This window comes from Coregonus lavaretus, assembly GCF_964263955.1.
Source record: "Coregonus lavaretus genome assembly, contig: HAP1_SCAFFOLD_595, whole genome shotgun sequence".
Classification (NCBI taxonomy): Eukaryota; Metazoa; Chordata; class Actinopteri; order Salmoniformes; family Salmonidae; genus Coregonus; species Coregonus lavaretus.
Window position 1 is genome coordinate 18,181 of NW_028157487.1, and position 14,526 is coordinate 32,706.

At 44.9% G+C, this 14,526-nt stretch overlaps 1 protein-coding gene across 1 annotated transcript; it reads right to left on the reverse strand.

Moving 5' to 3' along the window:
- Positions 1-4,543: 4,543 nt before the first annotated feature.
- On the reverse strand, positions 4,544-10,018 carry LOC311125380 (T-complex protein 1 subunit epsilon-like). The gene is made up of 11 exons (XM_084199427.1): positions 9,554-10,018; positions 8,872-8,932; positions 8,330-8,494; positions 7,607-7,805; positions 7,129-7,321; positions 6,514-6,663; positions 6,144-6,263; positions 5,854-6,039; positions 5,517-5,654; positions 5,175-5,355; positions 4,544-5,003 (listed from the first exon to the last, which is right to left on the reverse strand). Exons 1-11 carry the CDS (start codon positions 9,656-9,658, stop codon positions 4,876-4,878), a joined length of 1,626 nt encoding a protein of 541 aa, XP_084055553.1. The 5' UTR covers positions 9,659-10,018; the 3' UTR covers positions 4,544-4,875.
- Positions 10,019-14,526: the final 4,508 nt, after the last annotated feature.

The following is a 14,526-nucleotide window of genomic DNA, read 5'->3' on the forward strand; positions in this document are numbered from 1 at the left end:
GAGGCAATCCGAGACATTAATGACCGAGCTAGGACGGATGTAGTCTATATAACTGTTTAGCACTTTTGAAATGTACAGCAACAGAATTCAGAACATGGGCCATTTTTACAGTATTCTCCCTGTACACCAAGTCAGAATCATAGGATAAATAAAGGGGGCATATAAGCAGAAAATGAAAGCTCTTACAATATTTGATGATTACATTTCTCTAAAACAGGCTATAGGCTACGTGTGCACCACCAAGTCAGAACAGTAGACTACGTTATGAGGGGCAAAGGGACCAAATTCTTAGGGTGAGGCACATGGGCTACTAATTTTTACTACACAACATACACTTAGTATTACTTTCTTAGCTACAGTATACATATCTCCCTGGCATATTACATCATTTAGGCAGCAGCATACAATACATTTTTGGACTCACCTTGTTGTGCTCACTTGAACAGGAAGGTGGTACGGCGGTCCTTGTGGGCACATTTTGTCATCAAACTCTGGATTTATGGTGCTTTCAAGACAACTGTGAACTCTGAAAAAAAACACGGTCGAATCATGACATCAGTGATCTTCAGGTCGGAGCTCTTGAAAGAGGCCAGAGTTCCCGACTCGGAATTCCGAGTTGGATGACCGTTCAGAACGTATTTTCCCAGTTGTCTTGAACTCACGGAAGTCTTAGAGTTTCCAGTTCCGAGTTGTTTCCAGTTGTTTTGAACGCGGCAGAAGTTATGCTGGATTGACTGCATGGCCAATATATTCAACCTTTTCTGGCCCATGGTGTTGAATGTTTATCCTTTTATTTTTATTTTTTTACCCCAATTTCAATCTTGTCTCATCGCTGCAACTCCCCAACGGGCTTCGGGAGATGAAAGGTCGAGTCATGCGTCCTGCGAAACATGAACCGCCAACCCGCGCTTCTTAACACCCACCCGCTTAACCCAGAAGCCAGCCGCACCAATGTGTCGGGAGGAAACACCGTTCACCTGATGACCGAGGTCAGCCTGCAGGCGCCCGGCCCGCCACAAGGAATCGCTAGAGCGTGATGAGCCAAGTAAAGACCCCCCGGCCAAACCCTAACCTGGACGATGCTGGGCCAATTGTGCGCCGCCCTATGGGACTCCGGATCACGGCTGGTTGTGATACAGCCCGAGATCGAACCCGGGTCTGTAGTGAGGCCTCTAGCACTGCGATGCAGTGCCTTAGATCGCTGCGCCACTCGGGAGGCCCGAATGTTTATCCTTTTAAGCTTGGAAAGGAGACCCTTAAACCCAGACTTGGACCACACACCCACTCCACTGAATACCAGGCTAGTGATTGCTTTGCAACACTTGCTGTTAGCCACTGATTCCTTCCAAACCACTCATTGTTGAATTTGCAATTTCCAACTTGTTGTGTAATGTTTATGTCCAATGGCCGATGAGCACCGATATGACAAGGATTGAAAAGGATTTGCCAGTAGATTGTCGACGTGATTCATGATGATGACTGCTTGTCTAGCTTGCTAGCTAAGATTTTGAAAGTATGATGTTGACATGATCAGTCCAATCAAAGCTACAGTAAATATAACGTGATTTGAAATAATTTTATCTGTGGACAACGACCTTGAGCCTTGGATGGGCACTTCAAATGTAACTCTATGGCAGCACCCAAGGGGCTTGAATATTCGAGCTCTCCCTGTAGATTTTGCAGTGACGTAGTGTCAGAATGAGTGACAGAATACTGAGCCAATCACGGCGCAACTAGAGAACATTACCAACCCCTACGCTCCGTATTTTCCGCTGGCTGCCCCACCACCACGGAAAGCACTGAGCTAGGCTGAAACACCTGCATTTTGGAGCTGCCTTACTCAAGAAAGTAAAAAAGAGCCCATGTTTGTATGCGGCTTTATTAACTCAAAGAGTTGTTTTTTTATACATTTTTTGCTAACTGATATGTGACACCTATGAATGCCAAAATAACATGCAAAACAGGCCCCACCTGCCCTGAATGACAGGTTGCGACTGATAGGAGTGTACAACCTCTACTGAGAGGCTCAAGCTTTAAAGGCATAATCGGCTGCTCTCTCTCATATTCATAGACAGTATGAATGCAATGACTGACAGTCCTACAGTGTCTATCAGAGATGGACAGTGCTGATATCTCCCTGCTTCTGCTCTGATGCAGGTATCGTCACAGCACCAGTGAGAGGAGTCTACTACTTCACATTCACTGCCATGGATCACCGTCATTTAAATAAAATCACATTTTATTTGTCACATACACGTGTTTAGCAGATGTTATAGCGGGTGTAGCGAAATGCTTGTGCTTCTAGCTCCGACAATGCAGTAATATCTAACAATTACACAAAATATACCCACTACACACAAAAAAGTAAGGAATGGGATTTAAGAATATATACATATATGGACAAGCAATGACAGAGCGGCATGGACTAAGATACAGAAGAATATTATAGAATAGAATGCAGTATATACATATGAGATGAGTAGTGCAAGATATGCAAACATTATTAAAGTGACTAGTGTTCCATTTCTTAAAGTGGCCAGTGATTTCAATAGGCAGCAGCAGCCTCTAATGTGCTAGTGACGGCTATTTAACAGTCTGATGGCCTTGAGATAGAAGCTGTTTTTCATTCTCTCGGTCCCAGCTTTGATGCACCTGTACTGACCTCGCCTTCTGGATGAATGATAGCGGGGTGAACAGGCAGTGGCTCGGGTGGTTGATGTCCTTGATGATCTTTTTGGCCTTCCTGTGACATAGGGTGCTGTGTGTATCTTGGAGGGCGGGTAGTTTGCCACCGGTAATGCGTTCGGCAGACCGCACCACCCTCTGGAGAGCCTTGCGGTTGTGGGCGGTGCAGTTGCCGTACCAGGCGGTGATACAGCCCGACAGGATGCTCTCAATTGTGCATCTGTAAAAGTTTGTGAGGGTTTTAGGTGAAAAGCCAAATTTCTTCAGCCTCCTGAGGTTGAAGAGGCTCTGTTGCGCCTTCTTCACCACACTGTCTGCGTGGGTGGACCATTTCAGTTTGTCGGTGATGTGTACGCCAAGGAACTTGAAGCTTTCCACCTTCTCCACTGCGGTCCCGTCGATGTGGATAGGGGGGTGCACCCTCTGCTGTTTCCTGAAGTCCACAATCATCTCCTTTGTTTTGTTGATGTTGAGTGAGAGGTTATTTTCCTGGCACCACACTCCCAGAGCCCTCACCTCCTCCCTGTAGGCGGTCTCGTCATTGTTGGTAATCAAGCCTACTACTGTTGTGTTTAGGAACCATGGGTGTGAGTCTGTATAAGAACAGCCAGAGTATGATGTTTGCTCATGAGTACAATCATTATGGGGGTGATGAGTATATATCTAATACATTGCCTCTAGAGCTGGAGGAGGGGAATGTGGTCTGCATGCGTCTCCCCAAAGAGTATGTGCTGGATGGTTCTGCTTGGTTGCGCAACACCTTCAGTGGCTTCCTGCTCTTCCCTGTGTGAGAGAAATGCTATATTGAGCTCAAGTGAAGAGTCAGGAGGTTAGAGCTTCCTAGACCAGGGATGGGCAACTGGCAGCCCCCCTTTTGTGTTTAGAATTGCAGGAAATTTACTCTAAAACTTCTCTCCACTGTCAAGAGAGGGCTGCCAAAATGTTTAGGTCACAAGGTGGGGGGATCCCCCATCAGAATGTTGCTTAGGGCCCCCAAAAGAATAGGGTCTCTGAATGCATGTGTGGGTATCAATGTGAGAGTAAGCAGACCCACAGTACCCCTCATGATGAGTTCAGATTTGTTGTTGTCCCCCATCCCTGTCCTAGACCATCAAATGTTCTTCTCATAACCTTTAATAAATGCTTTAAAAAGTATTTTTCTCCCTCTCACCATTGACTTCTTACTGTTGATAGTACTGCATCTTGATGCCATCATAAACATTTCAAAACTAGACCAAGTAACTGAATACCCATTGTGGCTTCAATGATTTGTACACATTTGTAATGGTGTTTTATGATTATTTTGTGTACTGTGAAACAAAGTACTGGCTTTGCAGTAAGAAGTTAGGTGAACTGTGCCTGTGAAAAATGTGAGTTAGATTCTCCCGTATACTTTTTAGCTAGTAGTTCTGACAAGCTAAAAGTGGTCCCTGAAAACCACATCATTGCTCCCTCTCTGCTGTGTCCACTGCTAGCTGTTGCTTAAATGGAAGGGCCAATTTGCTAGGGGGCTGGCCCACATGTGGTGAAATGTAGGGAAAATGCCACAGAACAGCTTCAAGTTAAGTTGCTTTTAAACTAGGGATTTCGTGGCTAATTGAGGGAAGACAGTAATTTCTCATATTATGCATGTATGAACTACACTGACACATCCAGCCCAAAGCGGGAGGTTTTTAAAAATACTTTAAGAGCAAAGCTTCAATGTGCCTACCATCTCATATTAATTTGTTTTGTTGACAAGGTGCATATAATTATTTTTACCTACAAGAGCAATAGTGACAAGTGTACTCAAATGAATCAATTAACAGTATTGCACAAGCATATTTGTATCATAAAGGGTGAAAATCCACACGGTACAGAAATTTCACAGACCAACATTTTATTGATGACTTCAGCACTACATCAGTTTGAAGGAGAGGGCAGTTTCAGTATCAAATGATAAATAATGGTACGCAGGGTTGGAGACTGTGCTGGACAAGTCCCTAAAGGCCTATGACACTTAACATTCTAGAACACGGACGAAATCTAGAACTTCTAGAACTTCGCAGAGTAGAGTTCTAGAACATTCTAAAGCAGTAATTATAGAACGCCTCCGTTCCGGAATATTCTAGATTAGAACACTGCTGAGTTCTAGAAGACTGGGCCGAGCCTGGCACGCGCTCAGTGGGGGTAGGTGTCTGGGTGGGGTCCTTAGTCCTCAGACTCTCCCGGGCTTCTGATGTCGTCGATCTTCAGGATCATCTTGACCACCTGGGTGGCCAGAGAGATCTGCTGCTTCTTCCCATGCAGTGTCTCAATTACATGCTGCTGCTTCATGTCTAGGACAGAGAAAATGATCCACATCAATAACAACTACAGCTATATTAAAGAGTAATGCTTCATATTAAGTGTTTAGCTGTAGCCCCTAGGCAGGTGAATGAAAACATTTAACATTGTGAATATTGGATACACCAAAATTTACATTTACCAACTTGTGAGTCTGTCCTTACCGTTGGTGTTGAGGTGCAGACAGTCGATGCCCAGGGCGGGGTTGTTCTCGGTGACCTGCCTGGCGCGGACCTCTGTCATGGTCTGGATGGAGTTAAGCCCGCTGTTCTCTGCCAGGGCCATGGGGATCACCTCCAGGGCATCAGCAAATGCACGCATGGCATACTGCTCCAGGGACGGGCACTGCAGAGAGAGAGATGGAGACGTATGAGCACATTGCTTTGTTTCAGAGTCATCACCACCACCACCATCAGGCTATTACTGTTACTCCGAGGTACACTCTTGATGCCAGTCAAATACAAGGTTTTAGATATTTCACCTGATACTGTGTGCATGTACACTACCTTGTCAGCGGCCTGGTTGACAGCGAGGGCACAGGCGATCTCAGAGGCTCCGCCCCCGTACACGATGCGGTTGTCTCTGACCAGGTTACGGATGACACACAGTGCATCATGCAGCGCACGCTTAGCCTCCTCAATGATCTGACAGGGAAATTAAACAGTTAGTGCTGGGCTGCAATGAAAGCCTGTACACTGGTGGCCCTCCAGGACCAGAATTGTCCATCCCTGACCTAGAGATACCACTGATGAGGAATCACAGCTGTCTACATTAACTGATTATCAGTTGCCTCAGAATAATCTATTTTAACAGTCAACATTAGCAGACTACCAGTCCACCCACCATCTTGTTTCCTCCACGGATGAAGATGGTGACTGCCCTGGAGTTCTTGCACTCCTCGATGACCAGCATGCGGTCCTTGGTTGTGCCAAAGCAGATCTCCTTGACGACACCGGCTGAGCCCAGCTTCTCAGCGGTCAGCTCAGAGAACCGTGGCACGATGCGGCCTCCTGTCGCTATGGCAATCAGCTGAGGGAGGAGAAAACACAATGCATAAATACATTGGCGAACCCCCCCCCCCCATCACCTTTAGTAGCTAGATGGCAAGATGTGTGTGACGGTGTGCGTCTTACCTCGATCTCAGGCCCTCCGACCCAGCGGATGGCAGGCAGTTCATTCTGCAGCAGCAGGTGGTTGGCCTCGTCATCAAAGCCCCACTGGCAGATGGCCAGGTTAGCGCCAGTATCCTTGATCTGAAAAAGCAGTTATAATTTTACATTATTTTTCACTTATTCATGTTATTTCATCAAATTACATTCAGTTAACTGCACTATCTGGTTTCGAAAAACAGTATTGTTAGTTTAGATCATATTCAATTAGATTAAAGGAGATAAGGGGAACTTCATATACACATCTTTAAGTTATCCAGACTGAATGGCTGGAATTAACAGTCTGCAGCTGTGCTATAGAGAAATATTAAGTCCTAAAGGTCCTGTAACTGACCTGTTTAATCATCTCCAGGAACTTGTCCTTCTCATACTTCTGCAGGGCCTTGTATTCCTCCACACAGGTCACGTCCAGCTTGTGCTTGGTCTTGGGCTTAGGGGGCTCAAACGGACAGGTCAGGATGGCCATCTTTGTGTCTTTCAGGAGCTGAGGGTAAAATAGTACCGTCGATTATTGTAGAAGATAAATCATCCAGCACAAATTATCTGGCTAAATACAATTAAAAAGAGAGTGCTTTGGACTTGGATGGACAAAAATATTACCTCTAAATCTACAGAAATTGTCAGCTCTCTCACAAGCCTAATTTAAGATAGTCTTAGATGAGAGAGGCGAGAGAGCCGTGGTGCTGTATCCCCTGTCAATGCCAGACCACTCCACTGGGGATAGAGTGACTGGAGTAAGGGAGGGGAAGAAGAGTTACTGATCTAGTCTATCCTAGTTTACCCTCTTGGTTGGATCTGAGGTGACTGAGAAGGTGTGCTAACATGACCCTTGTTTGTATCAACTGTATGGCTGGGTTTGTACCTTGGATGAGGTACCACTACCTTCTGATGAGGTTCATGCTAGCCTAAAAGTCAACACTATTACAGTGAACTATCCTGAGCTGTGTACCTTGGGCATCTGAGGGTGGCTGAACTCCTTGTCTATGATGACTCCCTTGATGAGCTGTGTGTCCTCCAGCTTGCCTCCCACCTTGCCCTCCATCTTGATCAGCTCAAAGTCCACATCCTTACGGTTCATGTCCGCCACAGTCAGGACAGCGTTCACTGCAATCTCCGCCATCTGTCTGTGGCAGCGGTTGATCCTGAGAAAGGGAACATGAGGGAGAGAAATCTGTATGAGACCTTATGAAACCAATGACCAGGTTCACAAATAAATTAAACCTACTTTCCAGATGGGCCGAATCAATTTGTGTATCATTCATCTTTGTAAAGGAACCATGTGCTCTTTGCACAATAACAAAAAATATATAAAAAGAACCCAAGTAGACATGCAAACAATAAAAGGCAACCGCTAGCTGGACCATAAATGAAATTCCCGAAAGTTGCCGTGACGACCACAAAAAACACAAACTGCCAGTGAGACTCACACTTTGGATCCCAGTGTGGTCATGGCAGTCTGGATGAGTGGCTCTGTGTTGCTAGGGTCGTACGGGTAGGTCTCACTGATCTTGTCCAACTGTGCGATGGCGATCTTGGCGGCCTGGTCGTACCCGTCAGAGATACGGATGGGGTGGATGCCCCTGTCCAGCAGCTGCTCTGCCTCCTCCAGGAGAGCACCAGCCAGCACTGGAGAGGGGAGATGAGTAAGTTAGGATGAGTGTACTAATATGATTCTGCATTGATAAACACAATCTTATCATAGAAAGAATTGCAGATAATATGAGCATGGATTTGAGAAATTATCAGCTGTCTCATAAGCCCCATGTAAGATTAAGGTCCTAGATGAGAGAAATGAGAGCCATGCTGCTGTATCCCCTGTCAATGCCAGCCCACGCACTGGAGACAGCGTGACTGGAGTAAGGAAGGGGAAGCATTCTGCAACATTAATCCAATGTCCAGATTAGCACCAAAAAAAAAGGAACTATTACATTTACCATGGGTCTCCCGGTCGCGGCCGGCTACAACAGAGCCTGGATTCGAACCAGGATCTCTAGTGGCACAGCTAGCACTGCGATGCAGTGCCTTAGACCACCGCGCCACTCGGGTGGTCTAAGGCACTGGATAGCGATGCAAGAGACCACAATTGTTTAATTAGTAAGCTAATGAGTCAGACCAATCAGGGAGACTCATAAATCTGTAGGGTCCCGTACCAACGACTCCGGTGGTCCCGTCTCCGATCTCGTCGTCCTGAGACTTGGAGAGCTCCACCATGAGCTTGGCGATCTGGTGGTCCACATCCATCATGCTGAGGATGGTGGCTCCGTCGTTGGTGACGGTCACCTCTCCATCCCGGTCAACCATCATCTTGTCCAAACCTGTAGAAAAGAGGAAAAGGGGATTAAAGGTAGGTAGCAGGTAGCTTAGTGGGTAAGAGCGTTGTGCCAGTGACCGAAAGGTCGCTGGTTCTAATCCCCGAGCCGACTAGGTGAAAAATCTGTCGATGTGCCCTTGAGCAAGGCACTTAACCCTAATTGCTCCTGTAAGTCGCTCTGGATAAGAGCGTCTGCTAAATGACCAAAAAATAATAATAATAATAATAATAATTACATGTACTGCATGATGAATGTGTAGCTTTAGGTAGCCGTTACTGTGTTGAGTAACCAGAGGGATGGGGCACACACCAATACTAGAAGTTCCTTTATAGCTCTGTTAATGAATAAGCTTCAGCGTGGCTGTGTTTATTTGGGCTTACCGTTTGGTCCTAGAGAGGTCCTCAGCGTCGAGGCAACTGCCTTTGCTGCCATGATGTGAGACTGCAAAACACAAAATCACATTAGTGAATTTCTTCAGAGGCTGGGATTCTGCAGGAATCAAACTAGAACCAAATAAAATCAAGACATCTGGGAACCACTGGCTTGATGGCAAGTTTTGACAAATGACGGTCAAGCTTCTTCATTAACTGTCAAGAAGCAACTGACAAATCTTGTCAGCTGAGTTAGACTATCCAACTAACCGTGTGGCTAAACGACTTTACCTACGTTGACTAGCTACGCCATGACTACATGCGGCATGTTAAAAAAAATAACTATAAGTGATAAAACACAGAACTGATGGTGGCATGTTAGCTAGCTAATTTCATTGTTTATTTGACAACCAGCCGCGCCTCACTGTGGCGTCTTCAGAAAATAAGCACATGGGCATACTAGCATGGCGTTGCTAGCTAGCCATAATAACGTTACAACTTGAGAGCTAGCTAGTACACTTCTACAACATGAACTAGGCATATGCATTGGCCCATAATGTTATAATACCTAGCTAGCCAACTTTCTAGTTAAACAAGTGGGTCTGATGTTGCAAGTGTTCTGCATTTGCCTTGATAAGATGCTGACGCATGGTGAAGTAGCATGGTAGCTGACTTGCTAAATCCATTATACCTTCAGTGCGTCAAGGCCCGATAACCGAGTCTTCTTATCCTGATCTTTGATGATGATGAACGGCCGTCCATACTCATCGAAGGCGAGTTGCCCCATAGCGGACATATTGCCCGAAAGACGGCGACACTTCAGAAGCGTCCACCGATGAAATTCAGACTTTTATCCGTGAAGAAGCGGAGTGTTGGTAGACCTGGTAGCACTAGTCTGCCGGCGACTTCTAGAAGGATCGATGGGCGGGGAGGGCGAGACCAAGTAGAAAAAGGGGAAGTTGATAAATCAACGATTCGATTTTTTTAAACGATATTGTGAAGATATATTTCAGTTGCCTTTTATACAATTAACGTTTTGAGACAGATGTTGTGCATAAAAGGTTTGGATTTATTAAATATTTTAGAAATCCGCAAAATTCCTTTCATCACGTTGCCAAATCGGTTCTTCCAGTCTCGCGATTCTATCACTCTTTTCACTCTTGTCTTGTTTTTTCGCGCTGAAGATACATATTTTGGTGCTGAAGTTAAGACACCAACGGTGATGAAAATACTCCGCTTCAGAGAGTTTAAAACAGGGGTGTCAAACTCATTTTAGCTCAGGGGCCACATGGAGGAAAATCTATTCCCAAGTGGGCCGGACCGGAAAAATCATGGTATATATAACTTAAAAACAACAACTTCAGATTGTTTTCTTTGCTTTAATACGATCAACATACAACATAAAGCTGGAGCCTGAGGACAGTGTGTCCAAAATAGTACAAGCACAACATCACTATTAATCATAAAACACGTCAAGTTTATTTGAAAATTCTAAAGAAAAAGAACACACAAACACACAATGCCTCAGTGATTAACAGAACTGTTTCACAGATCACAGAACTATATCAGGGTGTCATTTCTCAGGCAGAAATGTAGATAAAAATAATGAAATCCTGTTCCCCAAACAAGTGCAAGAACCACAGAGTCAAGAATAGGTTAAATATACAAAGAAAATAAAATCAATTAAAAACAATAGCACATCAACATAAAAACATATAAACATAAAGCTGGAGCCTGAGGACAGTGTCCAAAAGCACAACATCACTATTAATCATAAAACACCTCAAGTTATTTGAAAGTTCTGAGGACAAAGAACACACAAACACACAATGCCTCAGTGATTCACAGAAGTATATCACAGATCACAGAACTATATCAGGGTGTCATTTCTCAGGCAGAAATGTAGATAAAAATAATGAAATCCTGTTCCCCAAACAAGTGCAAGAACCACAGAGTCAAGAATAGATTAAATATACAAATAAAATAAAAGCAATTAAAAACAATAGCACATCAACATAAAAACATATAAACATAAATCTGAAAGCGTTGCTCAAACTCCCGTAACAGTCCAGTTATTTTATCTTTGAACCGCTTCATGTCTGCCACATGTTGGGTCGCGCACACATTTTTCAGACAGGGGACGTGAGCTGCATCACCACCGGCAAGTTGCGTCTCCCACAATGACAGCTTCAACTTGAAAGAACGTATGCTGTCATAATACTGCGTGACAACTTTGTTGCGCCCTTGCAGCTGTTTGTTCAAGTTATTCAGGTGCTCTGTAACATCCACCATAAATGCAAGGTCCGGCATCCATTCTGCGGAATGAAATTCTAACACTGGTTTGCCCTTTTCTTCCATGAACTGTTCAATTTCTTCTCGTAAATCAAAGAAACGCCTCAGCACAGCACCTCGGCTTAACCATCTTACCTCAGTGTGGTATGGCAGGCCATAGATGTGGTCTTTCTCTCTGAGAAGGCTGTCAAACTGACGGTGATTCAGGCTTCTGGATCGGATGAAATTAACAGTTTGGATGACCACCTTCATGACGTTATCCATCTTTAATGACTTGCAACACAAAGCCTCCTGGTGCAAAATACAGTGAAAAGTCAAAAAATCACGTCCTCCATTTGCAGATTGCACTTTCTCTCTGAACTTTGTCACAACGCCTGCTTTTTTCCTGATCATTGAGGGCGCACCATCTGTAGCCAGGCTGACAGCGCAGGACCAGTCCACTCCGACCCTGTCCAGCACGCCGACGAGTGCGGTAAAAATATCAGCTGCTGTCGTTGTATCTGTCATCGGCACCAACTCCACGAACTCCTCGGTGACGGTCAATGTGTCATCAACTCCGCGGATGAAAAAATTGCCAGTTGTGCAACATCTGTAATGTCCGTGCTTTCATCAATTGCAACCGAAAACGCAATAAATGACTTTACTTTTTGCTTCAACTGGCTGTCCAAATCCACTGAAAGATCGGAAATCCTGTCTGCAACTGTGTTTCTTGTCAGGCTGATATTTGCAAAAGCCTGCCGCTTTTCAGGGCACACAATCTCCGCTGCCTTCATCATGCATGTTTTTACAAATTCACCCTCACTAAATGGTTTTGAAGCCACTGCGATTTCATTAGCAATGAGGTAGCTAGCTTTCACTGCAGCGTCACTGATGTCTCGGCTGTGAGTAAACACAGACTGCTGTTTCTTCAGACCCGCCAACAGTTCATTCACCTTCTCTCATCTCCGCTGTCCTTGAAAGTTGTCATATTTGTCGGCATGAAGACTCACATAGTGGCGACGAAGGTTATATTCTTTCAGCACTGCAACATGCTCTGAACACACCAAACATACAGCTTTCCCATTAAATTCCGTGATTAAATAGGATGACAATTTTTCTTGGAACACTCTGCACTCTGCGTCCACTTTTCTCTTTTTTGACAGAGACATATTGGGGCAATGAGGGTGCCAAAGCACATAATGTTAAAAGTAGAAGCCGTAATAAATATCGCGGGCAAAACAAAGTAGCTCATTGGCTGCACGTGCTTGACCTACTTGCTCTGCCCCGGTATAAACAGTTTGCTTGCTTAACACAATTGCTATTGCGCCATCCAGTGGACGCAATTGGAACAGCAGTTTATTTTATTGATAAATTGCAGCGCATTTTTATACTTAAAAAAAAAAAAAAAAAAAAAAAACTTTTTTTTTTTTTTTTTATCATCTCGCGGGCCGGATTAAACCCGTTTGCGGGCCTGATCCGGCCCGCGGGCCGTACGTTTGACACCCCTGGTTTAAAACTTGACTGTATTAGCTTGATAATGTACGTTGGGGTGAAAATGTTAATTTGAGTGAATTCATAGACAGCTCATTTTTCAGTTTCACTGGTATTGTTTGGCTCATTGCATTGGCCATCCAGCCCAAATCGTCCGGAAAGTATTAAACATTTGACTTGTGAGTTAGCTAATGCCGTTGTGTGTCAGCTCCACCAAATATGATGGATATACTGACAAGATACACGTCTCTCCGCCCTAACAATTGTCCACAAAGTGGCATTGCGGGCTGTCTAGCTCCCGCCTAAATTTTCTTTGGATTGGTGGATACATCTCATTATATTAATGTGGGGATTCAGGTTCTCTGTAGAGAAAACTCAAACAGTGTTCTTTACCAGGATGAAGGTGGGAGATGAGGTATGCTAGAGGTTATATTTAAGAAACTTGGAGAGGATGGGGGCCTTCAGGTTCCTTGGGGTATACTTTGACACTAGACTGATCTGGGCCGAACACATTGAGAGAGTGGTGGGAAAGTCTAAGAAGGTGCTAAATGTGATGCGCTATCTGACGGGGAAGGATTGGGGGGCTGGGCGTTCCTCATTGAGGACCATGTATGTTGCATTGATCCGATCTGTAATAGACTATGGCAGTATAGCGTATGGTTCGGCAGCCCGGACCTCACTGGAAAGGCTAGATGTCATACAGGGGCAAGGACTCAGAATAAGTAGTGGGGCGTTTCGGACGTCCCCAGTGGCTGCATTACAGGTGGAGATGGGGGATATGCCGTTGCAGATTAGGAGACAGCAGCTGGCAATTCATTATTGGGTCAACCTACAGGGACATGGGGTGAAATAGTTTTTACAGGCATGCTGGGAACATGAGCGAAGACAGAACACAAGCTTTGGGTGGGTGGGTAATACCCAGGCGAAGGAGATGGGATTGTATTGGAGGGAGTTTAGTCTAACGGTAGCTATTCCTGTAAATCCACCATGGCTACTCCCGCCTCCAGTAGTTGATCGAGAAGTGTTGGAGAGACTACAGAAAGATAGGGAGAGTGTTGATCCATCTGATTTGTTTAGGAGACGTCTGGATACTGTGTATCAGGATTTTGTGGCCATTTACACAGATGGTTCAAAAGATCCAAGGACAGGACGTACTGGGTCAGCATTTGTAGTGCAGGTATGTGGGGTGGAAGTCGGGAAATGCATTACAGATCATCTGGCTGTATATAAGGCCAGATGGGTCCCAACCCATGTGGGGGTGAAGGGGAACGAGGCAGTAGATGTACTGACTAAACAAGCACTTAGTAGTGGGGATGTTGACGTTGAAGTTTCAATGAGCAAGGCAGAGGCAAAAAGACTGATATATACAGGGATGGTGCAGAGATGGCAGGAGCAGTTGAATAGAGATAATAAGGGAATGCATTTATTTAAAGTACAGAGGAAAGTCGGGGAGGGGAGGACGGCAGGAAGGGACAGAAGAGAGGAGGCTATTTTTACAAGATTAAGGGTGGGACACAGCCAGTTGAATAAGACATTAAATGTGATAGGAAAGCATCCAACAGGAAAGTGTGATTATTGTCAGGAAACAGAGACCGTGGAGCATGAATTGCTACAGTGTGGGCAATATCAGAGGGAAAGAGAGAGGATGAGATCTAGTATGAGGGAGAAGGGGATACAGAGATTAGTTTAAAGAGTATATTGAGTAGAACGTCATTAGATATAGTATCAAATATTTTGTTCTCTTTTTTAAGAGCAACGGTGCTGGTAGGTAGGATTTAGATTATCCCTGTCTCTGGCCCACACTCCAGTACAGTAGGTGGCGGTAATGCACCATAACGTTGGATGCCAACCGCCGAAAAACCCCACTGAAGAAGAAGTACATCTCATAATTGCAATCTTTTT